This window comes from Pseudochaenichthys georgianus, unplaced genomic scaffold (assembly GCF_902827115.2).
Source record: "Pseudochaenichthys georgianus unplaced genomic scaffold, fPseGeo1.2 scaffold_1982_arrow_ctg1, whole genome shotgun sequence".
Classification (NCBI taxonomy): domain Eukaryota; kingdom Metazoa; phylum Chordata; class Actinopteri; order Perciformes; family Channichthyidae; genus Pseudochaenichthys; species Pseudochaenichthys georgianus.
Window position 1 is genome coordinate 1,285 of NW_027262697.1, and position 23,254 is coordinate 24,538.

Consider the following 23,254-nt stretch of genomic DNA (forward strand, 5'->3'; position numbering starts at 1 on the left):
GCTTTAACACTTTATATTTCCCATTTGAATGAATAACAACGTCGTGAAATATCTGGACTGGAAGCTGAAGCAGCTGCTGTATTTAAAAACAATACAAATAATAATAAAGTTGTTGATATGCATTAAAAGTGGAGATATGGAGTGTTTGGTTGCATAGTTTCGTGTTGAGTCTCGTCTTGAATGAAACTGAACAGGGTGTGTTTCCTACAATCATCCTCCGGCAATGTCTGTGTCATCACTTTAACGTGTGTGTGTGTGTTGTGTGTGTGTGTGTGTGTTGTGTGTGTGTGTGTGTGTGTGTGTGTGTGTGTGTGTGGTTGTGTGTGTGTGTGTGTGTGTGGTGTGTGTGTGTGTGTGTGTGTGTGTGTGTGTGTGTGTGTGTGGTGTGTGGTGTTGTGTGTGTGTGTGTGTGTGTTGTGGTGTGTGTGTGTGTGTGTGTGTGTGTGTGTGTGTGTGTGTGTAGCTCCTGTGCTGGTCCGTTCGCCGAGGCTCAGATCGCCACCCATGCTGAAGGAGATCCTGAAGGGTCTCGACTACCTGCACTCGGAGAAGAAGATCCACCGAGACATCAAGGGTACATTCATCTGAAATACAAGCACTGCAGGAATTCATATGTATGCACTTTAATCAGATGCGGACACTTCCATGAGTAATTAAGAGAACATGAACCTTTATCGACACGCGTGGTGTTTGTGATGCAGTACAAGCAGCGTTAACATGAACTAAAGGGATGCGTCTCGGCGTATTCCACTCGATCAGATGTGGAATTCATCTGCAGGTGTATTTTAAAGGACCAAACATTTCTATTCTTCATGCCGTATCCTAGCCAAACAAAGGAGGCATGCCACATATTAGGTAATGCTTGTTTTTAGCCGGACGTTTGCGCCCCCTGCTGGTGGATTTAAAAGATGGCCGTGTCAATAGAAAGTTAGAATGACTTCACCTTTTTGTTTATTATTTACCACAAAAGAAAGTCCTGGCAGACGGACTCATTGTTAATGACGCTTTAATTGCATTTAAAATATCGGAAACCACAATCCGAATACTTCATTTATAGAATTTAAGAAAATCAAATACTTAATAAGATTATCCAACAAAATAAATACAAATATTAAATCCTTAGAAAATGTAAGTAAAATGTGCACATTATGCCACAGCAGGGGGGCCACACTCAAATACACAGTGGGCCAAAATAAAAAATGGGTAGGCTACTAGTGGAGGGCCGGACTGGTTCAATGTTTACAGCAGAACTTATTGAAATGAACTTATTGCACATATTGAACCTGGAACTAACAAAGCTTAAACTATTGCCTATAAAAAAACAACATTAAATAATCAGCTGCATTCATTTCTCATGGCTCGATCTGCAGCTTCTCTGAGTCAGTTCTTATGAGTACATTTCTCCACAGGCCAACAACAGCTTCAACAAAACTATTCCCCTCAAAGAGAAACCAAACATGCCCTGCTGTCGTGAGAGAAAGTGCAGAAGGAAGCATCCATTGACTCAGTGTGCTGCTCTGGGATGCTAGCTCAGACACTTGGCATCTCATCTCGGGTGCAAGGTCATCAATGTTTGGGCTCAGGCTCTGAGCGGAGGAGACAGCGAAGAGATATAATCCCTCCACCTGGTGCTAGGTCTACCCCTCGGTCTTAGAAATTATCCTGCGGGCCGAAATTAAATCCGCCACGGCCGGATTTGACCCCCAAAAGTGCAGCGTTGAGCTTTCGTCCTTTTCTCATCATTTAAATGTCTACTTTCTCTATTCGCACTATTGGGTAATCGCCGTTGATTCCAAAGCAAGTGTGGAACTAAATGTATGTATATTTAAAGAAGCCTTAATGAAATAATATATAATAATGCCGTCTATTCCCTCCAGCTGCCAACGTGCTGCTGTCGGAGCACGGCCAGGTGAAGCTGGCGGACTTCGGGGTGGCCGGCCAGCTGACCGACACGCAGATAAAACGGGAAACCTTCGTGGGAACGCCGTTCTGGATGGCTCCGGAGGTCATCCAGCAGTCTGCGTACGACTCAAAGGTAAGACGACTATCACACACACACACCCACCCACACGGGACACACACCCATCCACAGGACACACACACACCCACAGTACACACACACTTCTCTGCTCCATAGCTTCTCTTGGACTTAAAATCACACTGTACATTTTGCATGTATATATTCAGTTTAATATTTAAAATTCCATCTCTCACATACTTATGTATATATAATACCTTGCTTTATATATATATATATATTATAAATTCAACCTGTATATTTTCTACTTTCTTGTTTATTTCTAGTCATTTCATTTTGATTGTCTTTTGATGCTGCTGCAACTCAAACATTTCCCAAATAGGATCGATAAAGTTCTTATCTTATCTCTTAAAGTCGTAAAGGGCAGGCTTGTGGAGTACTTGGCTTTAGCATCCTTTTTTTAAGGCTAAACTGTTTCTTAACAATACTTATTTTATAATATATATACTATATTCACTCCAAGGTAAGACTCCGGAGAAATCATATCTATCACACACACCTTCTAAAGTCATTTAAACACAGGCATGGGGACTAAGGGACTTCATGGAAGCAGATTATAAGGACACAAATCAAGGGGACGTGTATTCTCTGTATTCCCTTGGAGTTCCAGAACAAAAGACGCCATCAGATTACTGGCTGGTTCTGAAGAATGAACCAGAACAATACCTTATGAAGCAGATGCACACTCGTTATTGGTCTGGAGACTCCTGTATAAATATGCTGAAGGAAACCCACGTTTCTTAAAAAGGACTTACTTTAATTCAAATGATCTCGGTTTCTTCTTTTCTAAGGTTACATTGTTCTGTTGTCTTACTTAATACACTTAAGTAAAAACATCTTATAAATGCTTATGGTGCATTTCCACTGCAGCGCGGTTTGTTTTGCTTTTCCATTCCGGCTAGCGGGTACTTTTTCAGTTTGCTGGCCCTCCTTAATCGAGGTTCTTCCCGGGCTGAGTATGCTAAACTGGTGACGGCTAGGGGGCTACAACTACAACAAAATGCACAGATTTGACCGTGATTTAATTCTAATACACGTTTCAAAATGATGCCGAAGTAACAACACACTGATACCGGTTAGTAAAAACCATGAATGAATGCTTTTACAACTCTGCAGACAGACGGCAGGCGAAACACCTTTTTAAAATGCGTGTTTTCTGAATGGAGATCGGCTAAGCTAACGTTATATATGCTCCGACCGTCCACACTCACAACAACGGCCTACAGACATAAATAAACCAGCGACTGTATTCTCCATGACTCAGACAGTCTGTGGTTTGGACTTGTTTCACTTCTGTCTAGTTTCTGAACAGATATGAGGAGCTGTGAGCTCTGAGTGCTAACGGCTAACGGCTAATGTTGGTTTTGTGTTTCGCATTGAAGATGACGTCACGGCTCCGCCTACACTGCGTTACTATAGTTACCGCCCCAGTTCCTAAACTGTAATGGAGACGCAGCATAAAGTGAGCCTAGGTGGAAACGCGCCATTATTGTCTCATGTGTCTGCATCCTTGATATTAAGGTAATCCTGGAGTGTGGGTAATCCTCTGGAGGGAACACAGGGATGTTAGCCTCTGCAGACCATTGACATGCACTAAAAACAACGCTACAACCCCACAAAGCAGAATATGGCCCCTTTAAGTTATCCGGTCTCAGTATTTCCACGACTTGGCTCTAAAAAGCTCTTTCCAGTCGTTAGCAACATCTCGTGTCTTTGATCAACAGCTGTGTGTCTTCTCCCTCTTGAGGCGGCGCAGCGTCAGACACGTGGTGGTGTTGTCGTCTGGCTTTACAGTCGTTTGCATTGTTTCCAAAGGGGGCTCGGTTTCATTTGCATCCAATAAAAACACACCCACACGCACACTGTCCTGATGTCTAGAGTCTACTGAGGAAAGAATGACTGCCTTGTTTTCATTTAAATATTTGTATTTAAGAGATAGGGTTATTTTGATTCTGATAAAACAGACCTCGAAGATAAACTAGCCTTTAAACTCTTTTTTTTTTTTTTTTGCGTTTCCGTTATTTAAATCCTAACCCTCACATTAATTTGACACCACGGTGTATTCATGTATAGATGCACCTGCTGCTATTAGACACACACACACACACACACACACACACACACACACACACACACACACACACACACACACACCGCTGCTTTAAATAGCTGTGATATGTCAGTAAACAAATGTCTCTTTATAAAATCATATAATAACATGACGTCTGGTTGTTGTCAAAACATATCGTGTGTGTGTGTGTGTGTGTGTGTGTGTGTGTGTGTGTGTGTGTGTGTGTGTGTGTGTGTGTGTGTGTGTGTGTGTGTGTGTGTGTGTGTGTGTGTGTGTGTGTGTGTGTGTGTGTGTGTGTGTGTGTGTGTGTGTGTGTGTGTGTGTGTGTGTGTGTGTGTGTGTGTGTGTGTGTGTGTGTGTGTGTGTGTGTGTGTGTGTGTCAAATCCATTAGGGTGTGTGTCCTCTGTTGATGTGGTTTGTTTCATGCTGGTGTGTGTTTTTTAAAGGACGTGTGTACATGAGTATTGTGGGGTAACATGAGTCAAAGTGTGTGTGCAGCAAACAATAACATTGCTACTCGTGTGTGTGTGTGTGTGTGTGTGTGTGTGTGTGTGTGTGTGTGTGTGTGTGTTTTTAATTCATTCGTTAAAAGTTTTGATGCTACAGAAAATGTTAGTTTTTCGTACAGTACATGCCATAATGAAGACGTGTGTGTGGTTCCTGTTATCTTTAACTGTCATGCTTCCTTCTGTGTGTGTGTGTGTGTGTGTGTGTGTGCGCGTGTGTGTCACTGTAATAGAGCCGTTGGAGTTAACAGTCAAATGGTGTAATTTGACCCTGAGCAGCTACGTGTGTGTGTGTGTGTGTGTGTGTGTGTGTGTGTGTGTGTGTGTGTGTGTGTGTGTGTGTGTGTGTGTGTGTGTGTGTGTGTGTGTGTCTTACCTGCCACATGGTCATTGGAGGAAGTTAAAACGAGGTGACATTCAACCTGTGTGTGTGTGTGTGTGTGGACATATGGTTAGTGAGTGTTGCAGCCTCAAAACCTCCCTCTGCAAACAACCTGTGTGTGTGTGTGTGTGTGTGTGTGTATTCATTTACAGTTGGCTGTCTAACATCTGTTTACTTGTGTCATCACATCAGTTGGCCTGTGCCAAAGGTGTGGCTTTAATAATTAGTGTATTTACAAGAAAAATACATCTTAAATGTTCCTACTTTTTAAATGTGCTTTTTTTCCTGCTGTTTTTACCTAATTGAAAAAACAGGCGTTTAATGTCCTTTACTTTCTTTTCTTTTGCATGTTTGTTATTTCTTCTGTTGGCAGCTTTACAGAAAGGCTATTACTCAGCGACGTAATGTTTTGAAAGCATCTAATAATACTGCTGTTGGTTTAAAGATTGCACCAGCAGTACAAGGTGTTATGACATCAAAAGCATTTCAAACTTCCTGTCACACTCAGGAAAGAAGAAGTGTTTTAGTTCATTTAGTTTCAGACACTTTAAAGAGTCCTCTCCTGCTGATGTTCAGGTGTATATCAGGATGTAGTGTCTCTACTTTAAAGAGTCCTCTCCTGCTGATGTTCAGGTGTATATCAGTATGTAGTGTCTCTACTTTAAAGAGTCCTCTCCTGCTGATGTTCAGGTGTATATCAGTATGTAGTGTCTCTACTTTAAAGAGTCCTCTCCTGCTGATGTTCAGGTGTATATCAGTATGTAGTGTCTCTACTTTAAAGAGTCCTCTCCTGCTGATGTTCAGGTGTATATCAGTATGTAGAGTCTCTACTTTAAAGAGTGTTCCGGAACTTTGGGATGTTACCCTTTGCAGACGATTAAACGGTGTGATTTCCAACAGTGTGTGTGATAATTCTGAATGTGTGTGTGTTAATTCTGAGTGTGTGTGTGTGTGTGTGTGTGTGTGTGTGTGTGTGTGTGTGTGTGTGTGTGTGTGTGTGTGTGTGTGTGTGTGTGTGTGTGTGTGTGTGTGTGTGTGTGTGTGTGTGTGTGTGTGTGTTAATTCTGAATGTGTGTGTGTTAATTCTGAATGTGTGTGTGTGTCTTCAGGCAGATATCTGGTCTCTGGGCATCACGGCCATCGAGCTGGCTAAAGGCGAGCCTCCGAACTCGGACATGCACCCGATGCGAGTCCTCTTCCACATCCCCAAGTCTCCCCCCCCCACGCTGAGCGGGGACTTCTCCAAGAGCTTCAAAGAGTTCACAGAGGCCTGCCTCAACAAGGACCCCACCTTCGTAAGACACACACACACACACACACACACACACACACACACACACACACACACACACACACACACACACACACACACACACACACACACACACACACACACACACAGTATTATAAAGTAAATAAGATATAATCTAGTGTAATAAAGTACTTTTACTTTTGACACCTGACATTTTGCAGATATTACTTGTGTACTTTTCACACACACACACACACACACACACACACACACACACACACACACACACACACACACACACACACTGAGACGCACAGATGATGGAGTGTGGACAAACATTGATTCATTAGTATTAATAATCTAATAGTGTAATAAAGTTATTTTCGTTTTCGCTCCTCAAATTTGGTGATGTTACTTATACATTTGTTTTAATAACTTCATTTTGTTGTTTTGTTGTTGTTGTTGTTGTTGCCGTGAATCATTCTGTTTGTCACATAAATGCAATTCATTTGAACACATGCATTTCGCTGCCCCCTGGTGGACAAACCTCTCCTCTCTCGCTCTCATTTCCTATTTGCCTCCTTGTATAAATAAACCATTTAAGAAACCATCTTAAAATTCGTACACTTCGGTAAAACAGTTTTCTCCGTGTCTTACTCGAACCACGTTGTGAAAATGTTGGATGAAATAAGTCTTGCATTAATTACACGATACTATATCCCCTCTTCTCCTGCAGCGCCCGACAGCCAAAGAGCTTCTGAAACACAAGTTCATCGTCAAACACTGCAAGAAGACGTCGTACCTCAGCGAGTTGATTGACAGGTACCGGAGGTGGAAGGAGGAGGGACATAGCGACAGCAGCTCGGACGACTCGGACGGGTAATCCAATCCAACTTTACTTATATCGCACTTTGAAACCTTCAGACCAAAGTGCTGTACAGGGAGATCAGCTCACAAAGCATAACATAAATGCATTTAACATAAAAGATACAAAATAGAATAAACGTAATAATAAAAATAAATAAAAACAGCCATATGATAAAAACAATAGACCACTGAAAGCAAATCAAATCTACTTGTTTGTGAATGCTAAGGAGAAGAGGTGGGTTTTAAGACGGGCTTTAAGAGCAGACGGTGTGGGCGCCTGTCTGGTGAGCGAGGGCAGGTCGTTCCACAGTGTAGGGGGGCACCCTCAGGGGCAACTGATCAGCTGACCTGAGAGTGCGAGTAGCTGTGTGACGGAGAGGTAGGGCGGGGCCATTGAGGGCTTTAAAACTAAATAAAAGAGTTTAAAAATGAATCCTCGAATGAACGGGCAGCCGGTGGAGCGAAGATAAAATGGGGGTAGTGTGCTCGTGTTTGCCAGTTAGGAGCCGTGCTGCACCGTCTGCAGGCGAGCAAGCGAGGACGCACGTATCCCCATATATAGTGCATTACAATAATCCAAGCGGGAGGAGGCGACGAAGGCATGGATTACAAAAGGTCACTATTTTAAAAAAGGCTTTATTTTGGCCTGAGGTGGAAGAAGCTGTTTTTAACGACGGCCTTGATCTGGCAGTGCAGCTTGAGTTCAGGGTCCATCTTTATCCCACGATGTGTGATGGTGGGCCTGGTGGAGTGGCCCAAGGATCCTAGGTCTGTAGGAGTGGCCCAAGGATCCTAGGTCTGTAGGAGTGGCCCAAGGATCCTAGGTCTGTAGGAGTGGCCCAAGGATCCTAGGTCTGTAGGAGTGGCCCAAGGATCCTAGGTCTGTAGGAGTGGCCCAAGGATCCTAGGTCTGTAGGAGTGGCCCAAGGATCCTAGGTCTGTAGGAGTGGCCCAAGGATCCTAGGTCTGTAGGAGTGGCCCAAGGATCCTAGGTCTGTAGGAGTGGCCCAAGGATCCTAGGTCTGTAGGAGTGGCCCAAGGATCCTAGGTCTATAGGAGTGGTCCAAAAACCTTTATTAACTATATAAAATACGTTTATTAACTATTTTAATGTACATTTTATCGTGTATCTGTTTTTTTGGGCACGTTTAATTATCATAATGCAGAAAAGTTAATGTAAGTGGTCAATGTAGCATAGTAGCTCTTATTTCTTCTTATTCCATATAAAAACAAACGGAAAACACACCTTTTGAAATAGAAAAATATACATTTGAATGGATAGAAATAATAGAAATATTGTCCTTGATTATGTTTTGATGTATACACTTTTCCTGCAGGCAAAAAGGTGGAAAATATTGATCAAGTGTGTGTTTTTTATGTGTGTGTGTGTGTGTGTGTGTGTAGTGAGTCCAGTAATAAGGAGAACAGCGACTCACCGGACTGGAACTTCACCACCGTCCGCAAGAAGAAGCCGGACGGCAGGAAGGCTCTCAAAGGAACGGTCAGTACCAAAGATGCACTGTGTGTCGACTGTACGTGTGTGTATAGGAGTACAACACCTTCGGGTACTTTACAACTGCTTTTCATTGGTGGAGAAATGCTTGAAGCACTTCCTGAATGCTCAGATTGATGGACAATTATAACGGAAAAGAAAGTAATACCATATTGTTTCTTGTAGTCTGCATTAGGTTTGAATGTATGTATGAGAAGTACACGATTTTAAACTGTGTATACTGATGTAATGAACTGGATATTTGCTATTTATAAATATTTCACAAAAGGTATTGATGCATGAAATGTTAAAACAGACTTTTGGGTTTTTATTGCAAAACCCTTCATAAAATATCTTCGATACTCACCTTGTTTTTCTCACCCTCTTTTGTTAAATCTTCACCATCGTCTCCTCCTCTTCCTCTGTGCAGGTTCAGGATCAGCTGAGTAAATCTGCCAGTCTGACCACAGTCATTTCTCCCGTCTTCACTGAGGTGAGTGCACAATTACCATGACGATACAGCAAATAAATAAATATAAATATCATTTTCTGAGGCATCATTTTTGTTAATCATCTCTGAGTTGTGGGTAATTCTTCAACATCCTCTTCCTGCAGTTGAAGCAGCAGCACAAGGAGCACTCTGAGCAGCGATTGGCTATCGAGGAACTGGAGCGCAACATCCGATTGGCTGAAGACGTCTGCCCCGGCATCACAGACAGGATGGTCACACACATCATTGCCAGGTACCAGAAGTACGTCTTTCTCTTTGTTTGTTTGTTTACATGCTTTTTTAGCGTGGTTATTTCACCTGTATTTTACGGTTTTTATTCGTATTGTTTAAGTGTTTTTGTGGTGTGTGTTTCTTTAGGTTTTATGTCGAGACACTAAGGGAATAAACATTGTTGGTTCTGCATTATGGGCTTATTTGCTGCCATAACATCCAAAAAAGACATCCATAACCCACATTTAGGCGTTAAAATTAGGTGTCAAATCTGTGTGTTTGAATCTGATCTAATTGGGTTTTGTGACAGAATAAAATGAAATAAATAACACAAATAAAATGTAATTAAATAAACATCAATTTAAAAAAAAATGTTGTAAAAAGTATATATTACGTTAAAATAAGAACGTGCAAAATAATTTTTAAAAAGTCATATAAAACAAAAGGAAATGTCCGATAAAATATATAAAAAATATCAGAAGTTAAAAACAATATATAATATGTATTTTACTGTATTGGAATTAATTAATGCATGATTTAATATAATGTCTGTATTAGATTCAGATTCTCCTAAAGTTAGCGTGCCTCGTTCGCATATTTACCGTACTTCTCGGACTATAAAGCGCACCGTCATATGAGCCGCAGCAGCTAAATTGTCCGTCTGTCTTGCTCTCGTTCTGTCTCTCGGTTCCACTTTTACTTTGGCGCGCTACCTGTCTCACTCTTTTCCGGCCTCCAGCTTTTCCTGCTGGAGCCCGCCGCTTAAAGGTGGCGGGCGCGGACCGGTCCTAGAGCCCATGGTGTTACAGGTGGTTAATTTTACCTGTAAAATCCATAGATTTAGGAGGTTCCCTATTGGCCCTTAGGTGGGGAAAAAAATGGGGAAAAAAGTTGCGGCTTATAGTCCGAAAAGTACGGTAAACCTTACATTTCAGAAAACTTGTAATACGATAATATTAGTATTAGAAATCAACCGGGAAAGTTTCAAACTGGTTTTCATTACGTTTACCTTATTTTCCTGTCGTGTCTCAACTTAACTAATTCGTCCTCATCGTCTGTTCTTGGTTTCTTTCTCTCGTTGTATAATCCAGAACAACATGTCTATACCTTCCTCCCTCAGATTTGTTTACCAAATATCTTTGCTTTATCTCCGTCCCCTTTGCTTTCTGTCACTCTAGATTCACGACCAACTGAAGGACTCGAACATGGGAAGTGTTTTGTGAAGAGAGACTGTGTCTCCGTACGGTGACGCTGCTGGAGGATTTGGAAAAGAAGGAGATTTTGCTGTGCGATGTCTCCTTGCTGTACACACACCTTACACACACATGCACACAGACACACACACTAATGTTATATACACACTTTCTATTATAAATATATATATATATTCACTGCTGCAGGTTGAAAACCTATTTTCTCCCCAAGATGGATTCAAAATACAGCTGTTTTTTTTAATCAAAAGGTCTGAAGTTTTAAAAAAAGAAACTAAATTTTAAGTCTGTTTTCCCTTTGGTCAGACTTAATTCAAACTTAAGTAAGTCTGTTTAATTATGTTCAAACTTTCTTAAATTTACCATAATGTGCCTTAATTATTTATGCTATCAGACATTTTCTAAAAGTAGACTTTTTATAACGGAGATGTTGTTTTGTTGAAGCTGTACACAAAAAAAGATATATATTATAGGGTTCGTCCATCAGCAGTGGTATGTTTGTGTCATGACTTTGTAGATGTTTGTTCCGTAGCACTTGAGACAGATTATATGCCAATAATACATATGTTTTGTTGTGTTAATAATTCTTTAAATTACAGTTCCCTGATCTCGTGTTTGGTGTGAACGCACCATAACAAGGTAGCCAGCTAGCGAACTGTTTAGCCACCTAGCGAACTGTTTTTATTCTGGCTAGCTAACTGTTGTTGTAGCTAGCTGAATTAAACTGTATAAATATGTATAAATTCCTCAAGTAAATTAAGATAGTTAAGATAAGGTTACAAGCTAAATGTTCAAAATTACCGCCATTTGAATAATATCCATGGGTTTTGTCGCACAACTAGTGGCATTGCACAACCGTTAGCTTAACAGTGAGCGGTCTAAATTAATGGTTGAATTGATCGTAGCTTGGTTTTTGGCTAAAATGTATTTTCTGGGTTTTCTGTACTTTAAAAAGACTTCTCGTTGGATTTCATTGGAAAAAACAACAAAAAAAGTAAAATGTTCCAGGATCTTCGAACGGTCTTCCAGTTTCTTATTCAAAGAGTCCTTTTTCAATACACATCAGTTTTGGGAAAACATTGTTGAGGATTAAAGGTTGATTCTTAACAAAAACGCTCGATGTGAAGGACGTTGTTAATCATACCTATCATTGGGAAAGTACCGACGGTCATTTCAAGAGCATGAAGGGAGCTGTAATCAAAGAAATTACTGATTTGTACCAAAGACGCTATAAAACGTGGTCATTGTATATTTTTGTCTTTTTATATATCATAAGGGATACGACAATGCTTGTTGATGGGGGGAATGTAAAATGAAAGATTTTACAGAAGTGTACTCTTTTTTTTTTTTTGTAGCGGGACTTAGAGTTTTATTAATAAATATTTAAGTTTGATTGAGAAAACGGTGTGAGTCGTATTTAATAATCTTTGCTTCCATTTGATTTTCTGTTACTGCAGTATCAACCAACTTTATATCAACCAACTTTATTCACATTTTTCTACAGAATTCACCAAAAAAATTCAAATAATCAATCGGCTACGTCACCAAACATACGTACGCATCCCACCGACATCACTAAAAATGTCTTTCATGTCCAATCTATTTTAGCAAAGTTGCCTTTATCCCCAATCACTTCAATGCCCAGATGCAAAAAGTACGCCAAAAACATAATTATCTGTAAACTGGGTTTGTTGCCATCGGTTTATAGATCGAGGACTTTTTGTAATCCTCAAAATTAGCTCGCTTTTACCCGTAATGTGGCTACTGAAGAAGCTGAGGTTTCACTAACACAAGGCAAAAACAGTACATTTCATCTGCCAGTACGCCTCAAAAACAATACTCATACAAATGAATCCATCACAATTGTTACTATTGTCCCGTTTCATCTGCAGGTGTCTGGTTCTGAGTGTGATCACATCATGAACCTTGGTTTTCGTCTTTATCTACAGTGTTACTTTCCTAAGCGCAGCTCTGTCTCCTCCTTTTTTCTTCTCTTCTTCACCCTTCAACTCCTTGTGTGCTTTCCCTTTCGCCGCTCCATTGTCCTCTTCCTCCTCTTCCTCCTCGTCCAGTTGGAGGCTTCCAGAAGAAAACCTCATTCTGGCGAGTCCAGGGGGACGAACCATTCTCCCAACTGGGGGTGGTTTGCAGTAATAAGGATAAAAAACCTCCGGGTCTGAGTCGCTGTAGCTTCCCATTGTGCCGCCGATCATACAAAGAGATGTGGGTCGATCTCGAACTGGGGAGGAATTCAGCGGGAGGTAAGTGGGCCTTGAAGGGCGGTTAAGATGTGGGTAGTATCCAAGAGGACGAAATTCAGACGCCGGGTCAAAGGCGGGGTTAGAACTCCTCGAAAGGTGAAACTTGACATCCGGTTGGCTAGCTACTCGCCGAGGAAGCCCAGGTAGAAAGTTGCAGTCGTCGCTGTAATGTCCCGGTTCAGTTCGTCCGACGCCTAGTAGCCTCGATCCGTTACATCCCGGCTGGTAAACCCGACTCAACTCAAGTCCGCCTGATCCAGATGGGCGAAGTTGCCTCCTGATTTGCGGCGAATCTTGATTTGTTTGCGGGTAGAAAGTCGGTCGTGATAAACTGTCCATTGGCACGTAATCCCTCCTTGTTTGAGGGAAGCGTTCCAACGATGATACGGTGACGTAGTCCGACAAGTACGGGTGTCTGTTAAGAGGCGAGGAACTTGCCAATGGGAATGTTGGGAGGACGGGGTGGAACTGGTAGGCAGGGCTGTTTGGGTAAAGAAGAACCAGCTGTTGACCAGCGTCTGGGTGTGGTTGGGGATTTGGTCGACGTCTTGATCGATTCCCGTAGACGCCGGCTAATCTTTGGGCTTGTCGCTGAATCCCAATGCGTCCCAACCTTGCGTCGTCCATCACGGATGTGGAAGTAGATCTCATCTTGGACGAAGGACTTGATGTTTGTTGTAAAGTTGGAGATAAAGGAGTGACTCTGGTGAGAGGGCGAGTCCTATGGGCGACTTTGACGCCTCGCTCGTGGGGGTCCATCTCATCCTGACTGCAGACCGCCAACGCGTGACTCGGGCGCGTGAAGAGGTGGGACTGCTCGTATATCTGAGGAGGTAACACACACAAACATTACACTTTAGTTATATTCATTGGGTAGTTATCTGCCAATCATTGTCTTGAGGAATTATGTCAATCCGCAGTATCCCAGAGACCAAAGTGAAGGCGTGAAAGATTGGTCCGACCAACCGTTCTTGTCCAAATTATAAGAGTGGCCCTTGAATCGATTATCAATGCAGCTCTACTTCAAATATCGTATATGCATCGGTTAGTTATGTTCATTGGCTATTTATCTGCCAAGCATTGTCTTGATGAATTAGGTCTTGCCAAAGTTTCCTGGAGACCAAAGTGAAGCCGTCAAAGATTGGTCCGTCCAAAAGTTCTTATTCAAGAGAAGTTGCTATGGTCCCAGGTTTTTACAACAACCCATAGAAACCTTTGGCCGAATACAAAAATGAGACCAAATTCTCTCCAACAATCCAACACTCAGGTTATTTAGCGTAAAACTAAGAAAGGCATGTTTGCTTGACTTCATTCTTAAAAAGTAAACCGCACGGATGTTCAAGTTATAAAAGGCAAAATCAAGAAAAGCATGTGTCTGTTTGCTCAAAAAATAACTTTAATGTATAATTAAAATAAGATAAGATAAGATGGACTTTTATTAATCCCTCGTGGGGAAATTGTTTCTCTGCATTTGACCCATCCTAGTGTTAGGAGCAGTGGGCTGCCATTTTGTACGGCACCCGGGGAGCAGTGTAGGGAACGGTGCCTTGCTCAGGGACACCTCGGTAGCACTTGGTCTTGCCGGGACTTGAACTGGTGACCTTCCAGTTGCCAAGCCAAGTCCCTATTGACTTCGCCACCACCACCCAAAATAGTGGCCCTTGAATCGACTAGCAATGCAGTTCTACTTCCAATATAGTATATGCATGCGTTTTCGAATAAATGGTAGATTTCTTTTAGATTATTACCTGTTTTGAGACGTCTGTGAGGAGATCAGGCGAAGAGCGACACTGTCGAGGGTCGTAGTCCGACTGGCAGCAAGCCCTGGATAAACACCAAGAAGATAAGTTTCCTCCAAAGCAAGTTGAGCAAAGATTTGAACATTAACAGTTTGTCGAATGTACAGTAAATCCAACAACAAGAAAGGGAAATGTGGGTTATTTCCAAAAGGTAAACCAGACTAACTAATAGTTTGCTTCTTAGTAAAAAACTGTTTTAATCACCTGTAGTAGCTTTGATGGTGGTATTTACATAAAGTAGGTCGATTCGCATCGTTTTTAGTGTGTAAACCTTGATATGATTGATTTAATTTATTCTCACCTCTCAAAGTGCGCAGGCTTCTTCTCTCCTGATCCCATACACTCCAGCAGCTGTTTCTGCGTCCGTCCACTAGTAGAGTTTGAGTAACAACAACGAACCAAAAGTCATCGCAAAAGCCTGATCATGTCCAGCATCAGGACAATATGACAGAACGGAACTAGTGGTATTGGTAGGATGTAATGTACCTGTATCTGAAGCTGGAGCCCTTACAGGACAGCAGAGTTTTGTGTATTGTGTTCGGTTCCTCGGCCAGTCTGAAGAAAGCGTGGTACTCAACGCTTGTTTTCCAGAAACACTTGCACACATCTCGACTGGCCATGGAGAACTCGAGTGTGTCCTTACACGACGTCTGCACGGACACATATGTACATTACCAGACATGTTAGAGCCAGTATCTTGTTTTTATAAGAAAGGCCACCTAATCGTGACGTCTGTCGTCAACCAGAGAATAAAAGACTACAATTCCCACGGCGGCGCCTCCTCTAAAGACAGTGATGGGCAACCTGTTAGAAAGACGCCATTAGGCGCGTTCACACCAAGTACTTTTCCCACAAAGATTCCTGAGAACTCTTTAGTTCTCGTGAACTAAGTACAGATCGCGTTCACACCGGAAATTAGTTCCTGAGGGAGGATTAGGCAAATGAAGCCGCTGACGTCACTTCTTCTTCTTCTGCTTTGGGTTTACTGGCAGGCCGCAAACCACTTCACGGCGTATACTGCCACCCGGAGTCCCCGGCCGGAAGTCCCCGGAGTTGGGGAAGGCTTCAGTAGCAGCTGCTGGGACTCCCAGCAGCTTCTACTGAAGCCTTCCGAGTGAATCGCCAGAACGCCGACACCTCCTCATCTCCACCGCTCCCATGTTTTATTTTGTGTTGCCATAAGTTAGTCTCTCTGCGTTTTCTGCGCTGGGCTAATGCTAATGCTAATAATGCTAATGCAAGGATAATAAAATGGCGGCTTCACAAACGTTTTGGGAGTTTGACGGAGTGTGGTTTGCAATCCGCCCAGCCAATCAGACATAGGAACCTTTTTCTCCCACGAAAGTCCCTGCTCTCTAGCAGGGACTGAAAAGGGGGTAAAAAAGGTTCTCTAGTACCTCATTCACACCAACGCAACTCCGGTTCATCCTCCGTGCTAGGGCTTTTCAGGTTCAGAACCGGTTCTTCGGTTTAGCTCCCGCTCTTTTCACACTGCCCGACAGAGTCTGACTGGTGCTGCGTCATCATTTACATCATGACGTAACCGTTTGCGTGCCTGTTTCATAAAGCCAAACCGCGCGGAGACCCCTCACAGCTCACAACAACAACAACAACAACAACAATGGCCGATTGTGCTCCAGCTTCCTCTGCACCTCTTCGGAAGACCAGATTCCCAGTAAGTAGCTGGTCTCTTCAGTGGACCACTGCTGCTTGTTACGTTTCTCCATCGTTGTGTACAAGCTGGATAAAACGCAGGCTTGTTGTTGTTGTTCAGGAGTTGATCCCGCCCCTGATTACGCCTCGACGTAAGCGGTGCTTTTGCTCTAGCCGGACAATTTTTTGGTGCTCGAAATTAACCGGATTCCGGAGCTAAGAGGCTGCTCCGCTGCGGTGTGAAGAGGAAAACCCGGTGCTTTTCAAGCTCCAGCTCCGAACCGGCCCTGAAACATCGTTGGTGTGAATGAGGTATAGAACTAATTTAGTTCCTGGGACTTTTTGGTGTGAACGCAACTAAATCGTAGTTCTCAGGAACCTTTGTGAGAAAAGTACTTGGTGTGAACGTCAACTCCCCTTTAAGTGATCAAGTTATATAAGCCTTAACATAGAAAGAAAGAATACCTAAGTTGTTTGTTATTTTATTTAAGTTTTGCCTCTTTGTTTTGACTAATTTAAAGGCCTCTTTTCTTTGTTGCATGTGTAAAAGTTTGTTATTTTAATTTGGAGCAAACCCATCGCATAATATCATCCAAACCAACGGAGGCCAACTCATCAACTGTAAGTAATATAAAGGAAAGAAAACGAGATGTCTGTTTAATAGAAAAATAAGGAAGAAAGCCGACGAGACACATAATAGATACGTATTGAACCAATGCAGTCGAGGAACTCCCAGTGAAGCCTCACCCCCACCGTGTCGTGTACTTTGATGAGGAAATGTTTGCGCTTAAAGCTCAACTTGCGGATCTTCGCCCAGCTGAACGTGTTGATCTTGGTGTTTCCCTAGAAAGCACAAAAGAAAAAGATCCATTAATCTGTCTTTCCCCACTCAAATGTGGTTCAATTCAAGATTAACATTTGTTGAACATTTTGACTGAACAAAGTCGAATGATGTTGTGAATCGAGTGGCCTGTGTTCGTCCTCCATAACATACGCCTGCCCATACCATAACCACACCACCACCACGGGCCACTCGATTCACAACATTACCCTACCCCTACCCCTCACACCAGATACTGCCTAGTTTTCGGACCCCCCCAATAAAGCAAAACTGAACGTTTCAGAGTGGCCTTTTATTGTGGCCAGCCTAAGGCACACCTGTGCAATAATCATGCTGTCTAATCAGCATCTTGATATGCCACGCCTGTGAGGTGGGATGGGTTATCTCGGCAAAGGAGAAGTGCTCACTGTCACACATTCTTTCAGATTTGTGAACAATATTTGAGAGAAATGGTTATTTTGTGAATATAGAAAATGATATAGATCTTTGAGTTCATCTCATGAAAAATGGGAGCAAAAACAAAAGTGTTGCGTTTATATTTTTGTTCAGTGTAGTTTAAAGGGGACCTATTATGCAACATCCACTTCTCCATGTCTCTTCTACATCAACATGTGTCCCCACTTCTCCATGTCTCTTCTACATCAACATGTGTCCCCTCTTCTTCATGTCTCTTCTACATCAACATGTGTCCCCTCTTCTTCATGTCTCTTCTACATCAACATGTGTCCCCTCTTCTTCATGTCTCTTCTACATCAACATGTGTCCCCTCTTCTTCATGTCTCCTCTACATCAACATGTGTCCCCTCTTCTTCATGTCTCCTCTACATCAACATGTGTCCCCTCTTCTTCATGTCTCCTCTACATCAACATGTGTCCCCTCTTCTTCATGTCTCCTCTACATCAACATGTGTCCCCTCTTCTTCATGTCTCTTCCACATCAACATGTGTCCCCTCTTCTTCATGTCTCTTCCACATCAACATGTGTCCCCTCTTCTCCATGTCTCTTCCACATCAACATGTGTCCCCTCTTCTTCATGTCTCCTCTACATCAACATGTGTCCCCTCTTCTTCATGTCTCTTCCACATCAACATGTGTCCCCTCTCCTTCATGTCTCTTCTACATCAACATGTGTCCCCTCTTCTTCATGTCTCTTCTACATCAACATGTGTCCCCTCTTCTTCATGTCTCTTCCACATCAACATGTGTCCCCTCTTCTTCATGTCTCTTCCACATCAACATGTGTCCCCTCTTCTCCATGTCTCTTCCACATCAACATGTGTCCCCTCTTCTCCATGTCTCTTCTACATCAACATGTGTCCCCTCTTCTTCATGTCTCTTCTACATCAACATGTGTCCCCTCTTCTTCACGTCTCTTCTACATCAACATGTGTCCCCTCTTCTTCACGTCTCTTCTACATCAACATGTGTCCCCTCTTCTTCACGTCTCTTCTACATCAACATGTGTCCCCTCTTCTTCATGTCTCCTCTACATCAACATGTGTCCCCTCTTCTTCACGTCTCTTCTACATCAACATGTGTCCCCTCTTCTTCATGTCTCTTCTACATCAACATGTGTCCCCTCTTCTCCATGTCTCTTCTACATCAACATGTGTCCCCTCTTCTCCATGTCTCTTCTACATCAACATGTGTCCCCTCTTCTTCATGTCTCTTCGACATCAACATGTGTCCCCTCTTCTTCATGTCTCTTCTACATCAACATGTGTCCCCTCTTCTTCATGTCTCTTCTACATCAACATGTGTCCCCTCTTCTTCACGTCTCCTCTACATCAACATGTGTCCCCTCTTCTTCACGTCTCTTCTACATCAACATGTGTCCCCTCTTCTTCATGTCTCCTCTACATCAACATGTGTCCCCTCTTCTTCACGTCTCTTCTACATCAACATGTGTCCCCTCTTCTTCATGTCTCTTCTACATCAACATGTGTCCCCTCTTCTCCATGTCTCTTCTACATCAACATGTGTCCCCTCTTCTCCATGTCTCTTCTACATCAACATGTGTCCCCTCTTCTTCATGTCTCTTCGACATCAACATGTGTCCCCTCTTCTTCATGTCTCTTCTACATCAACATGTGTCCCCTCTTCTTCATGTCTCTTCTACATCAACATGTGTCCCCTCTTCTTCACGTCTCTTCTACATCAACATGTGTCCCCTCTTCTTCACGTCTCTTCTACATCAACATGTGTCCCCTCTTCTTCATGTCTCTTCTACATCAACATGTGTCCCCTCTTCTTCATGTCTCTTCCACATCAACATGTGTCCCCTCTTCTTCATGTCTCTTCCACATCAACATGTGTCCCCTCTTCTCCATGTCTCTTCCACATCAACATGTGTCCCCTCTTCTCCATGTCTCTTCTACATCAACATGTGTCCCCTCTTCTTCATGTCTCTTCTACATCAACATGTGTCCCCTCTTCTTCACGTCTCTTCTACATCAACATGTGTCCCCTCTTCTTCACGTCTCTTCTACATCAACATGTGTCCCCTCTTCTTCATGTCTCTTCTACATCAACATGTGTCCCCTCTTCTTCATGTCTCCTCTACATCAACATGTGTCCCCTCTTCTTCACGTCTCTTCTACATCAACATGTGTCCCCTCTTCTTCATGTCTCTTCTACATCAACATGTGTCCCCTCTTCTCCATGTCTCTTCTACATCAACATGTGTCCCCTCTTCTTCATGTCTCTTCTACATCAACATGTGTCTCCTCTTCTTCACGTCTCTTCTACAACAACCTGTGTCCCCTCTTCTCCATGTCTCTTCTACATCAACATGTGTCCCCTCTTCTTCATGTCTCTTCTACATCAACATGTGTCCCCTCTTCTTCATGTCTCTTCTACATCAACATGTGTCCCCTCTTCTTCATGTCTCTTCTACATCAACATGTGTCCCCTCTTCTCCATGTCTCTTCTACATCAACATGTGTCCCCTCTTCTCCATGTCTCTTCTACATCAACATGTGTCCCCTCTTCTTCATGTCTCTTCTACATCAACATGTGTCCCCTCTTCTTCATGTCTCTTCTACATCAACATGTGTCCCCTCTTCTCCATGTCTCTTCTACATCAACATGTGTCCCCCCCTTCTTCATGTCTCTTCTACATCAACATGTGTCCCCTCTTCTTCATGTCTCTTCTACATCAACATGTGTCCCCTCTTCTTCATGTCTCTTCTACATCAACATGTGTCCCCTCTTCTCCATGTCTCTTCTACATCAACATGTGTCCCCTCTTCTCCATGTCTCTTCTACATCAACATGTGTCCCCCTCTTCTTCATGTCTCTTCTACATCAACATGTGTCCCCTCTTCTTCATGTCTCTTCTACATCAACATGTGTCCCCTCTTCTTCATGTCTCTTCTACATCAACATGTGTCCCCTCTGTCTGAAAATGAGCTGATCAGATTTTGGCCACTTGTTTTGTCTTGTGTAACCATTAGCCAATCAGTAACCAAGGTAACCCCCCCCCTTATCACCTGAATCTCCTCTAGAGCTCCATTGAGTTCTTTGTAACCAAATGTCTCTCAGAGGGGCGTGGGGAGGGGCTCCTTATTTTCATCTAAAGTAACAGACAGAGAATCAGCACTTTGGAAACAGGGCTGAAACAGAGGGGATTATGGGTAATGCTGCAATGACCTGTTTGGTGTTTCAGCCAATCAGAGGCAGGTTCTCGGAGACCTTTAAATGCTAATGTGTCTACACACAGCTCCCCCTGCTGGCCTCTTACATTACCATTACAGCTGTTTTTGTAAAACCCTCAAAGTCCTTGCCTGAAAGACGAGGACTCCAGAGTGAGTGACGGCCAGATTGATCCTCATGCCCTCCCCGTCGTGGGCCGGGTGAGGTCTGATGCCGTACATGTCCAGCTTCCTGGCCACCTCCAGCAGGTAGATGTCTGAGTCTCCTGGAGTTATACCTCTGCAGGGAAAGCAGAGAAAGAGACTTACACAGAGTGCAGGCTGTATTATCCACTCGTTCTAATCCTGATTGAACCAGGGTGGGATTAGCATGACGTTTGCAAGCTTTGCGATGTGTCTCCTCCACTTAGTTAGTTTCGTGGGGGGTTAAAAACCACACCCTTTGTAGACATTAGCCGCGTTCACCCTGCGGTACTTTTCCCACAAAGGTTCATGCGAACTTAGTTCATGCGAACTCTTTAGTTCTCATGAACTAAGTACAGATCGCGTTCACACCAGAAAAAAGTCCCTGGGGGAGGATTCGGCAAATGAAGCCGCTGACGTCACTTCTTCTTATTCTGCTTTGGGTTTACTGGCAGGCCGCAAACCACTTCACGGCGTATACTGCCACCCGGAGTCCCCGGCCGGAAGTCCCCGGAGTTGGGGAAGGCTTCAGTAGAAGCTGCTGGGAGTCCCAGCAGCTTCTACTGAAGCCTTCCGAGTGAATCGCCAGAACGCCGACACCTCCTCATCTCCACCGCTCCCATGTTTTATTTTGTGTTGCCATAAGTGAGTCTCTCTGCGTTTCTGCGCTGGGCTAATGCTAATGCTAACAATGCTAATGCGAGGATAATAAAATGGCGGCTTCACAAAACTTTTTGGGAGTTTTACGGGGCGTGGTTTGCAATCCGCCCAGCCAAGTAGGGACTTTCGAGGGGGTAAAAAGGTTCGCATGAACTACTTATAGTACCGGCACTTTTTGGTGTGAACGCGATCATGAACTAAGTTCGCATGAACCTTTGTGGGGAAAGTACCGCAGTGTGAACGCGCCTATTGCACCGAAGTTGTTCAGTGGTGTGTGTACCTGTGTTTCTTGTGGAACTTGATGATCTTGTGGTCCAGATATTCCTGGTTGGGGACGTACTGCTTCATCTCTAAATGTTGAGCGTCCAACTCATCGTCGTAGTCCCCTAGCTCTGCTGCAACACAAACACACACACACACACACACACACACACACACACACACACACACACACACACACACATACGTATACATAAAAAGAACGCCTGGTGAAGCTGTTTACTAAATTCAAGCTACCCCTTCAAATCAAAATCCCTCTTAAAAGCAATAGTTTAGTTTGTCCATTAGTGGCTGTTTTAGAAACAAGGCGGTGCTGATTGAGCACATTGTGGGTACTTTACACCAATGAGAGACATAGAAATCTTACTCAACTTGAAACTGGAGTAACTTTACACCACTTCCAATACTATACATTACACATGTGTTCAAGAACAATAAATATACCCTTGATAAATGTAATTATGTGCACTGATTATCTACCGATCAATCATCTTTAACGGTGGATGCTTACACTGCAGGATGTGAGACACCAGCAGGGCGGCGCTGTTGTCATTACAGGTCAGACTGCCGTGAGACAAGTCCTGCTTTATCTGTAAGGCAAAAAGATATCTGAACACACAGACAGACAGACAGACGGACGGACGGACGGACGGGGACACAGACGGACGGACGGACAGACGGGGACACACACAGACAGACAGACAGACAGACAGACGGGGACACAGACGGACGGACGGACGGACAGACGGGGACACACACAGACAGACAGACAGACGGGGACACAGACGGACGGACGGACAGACGGGGACACACACAGACAGACAGACAGACGGACAGACAGACGGAAGGACGGACAGACAGACGGACGGACCGACACACAGACGGACGGACGGACCGACACACAGACGGACGGACGGACGGACGGACGGACACACAGACAGACGGACGGACGGACAGACGGAAGGACGGACAGACGGAAGGACGGAAGGACGGACGGACGGACGGACGGACGGACAGACGGACAGACAGACACACGCAGACAGACACACATAGACAGACAGACAGACGGACAGACAGACGGACAGACGGACGGACGGACACGCAGTAAGATAATCTATGAGACTTCCGCTCACTTCTCATGCATAAAAGGGTCAATATCTGGTCAGCAGGTTCTCTGGAGTTCACTTTGCATAGTTCATAGTTTTAACGGTATCTATTAGAAGAAGCACGGTACGGTTACCTGGTGAGGCCTCTCTTAAGTTGTCCAGGATCTGGTGGGAAAAACTTTACTATAAACCTGAAGAACAGATCGCTGGTGTCTGACGGACAGAAGAGAAAAAGAGTAATAACCGGTCAAATATACGACATATAACTCTATTTATT

The 23,254-nt window shown here is 43.5% G+C and overlaps 2 protein-coding genes across 2 annotated transcripts; one reads left to right on the forward strand and one right to left on the reverse strand.

The window, feature by feature from the left end:
• Positions 1-463: 463 nt before the first annotated feature.
• LOC117441776 (serine/threonine-protein kinase 26-like) lies at positions 464-11,934 on the forward strand (the record flags this gene model as incomplete). Its single annotated transcript, XM_034077792.1, is given in 9 exon segments — positions 464-503; positions 505-574; positions 1,878-2,035; positions 6,108-6,293; positions 6,987-7,129; positions 8,522-8,618; positions 9,040-9,102; positions 9,225-9,361; positions 10,509-11,934. Coding segments are annotated over 9 exon segments (910 nt in total), but the record flags the coding sequence as incomplete, so codon positions are not given.
• A 75-nt stretch (positions 11,935-12,009) lies between these two features.
• Positions 12,010-23,190, reverse strand: LOC117441775 (FERM domain-containing protein 7; the record flags this gene model as incomplete). The annotated part of the gene is made up of 9 exons (XM_034077791.1): positions 12,010-13,627; positions 14,551-14,626; positions 14,903-14,971; positions 15,088-15,251; positions 17,002-17,097; positions 20,882-21,029; positions 21,873-21,987; positions 22,383-22,480; positions 23,112-23,190. Coding segments are annotated over 9 exons (1,988 nt in total), but the record flags the coding sequence as incomplete, so codon positions are not given.
• Between the last annotated feature and the right edge of the window lie 64 nt (positions 23,191-23,254).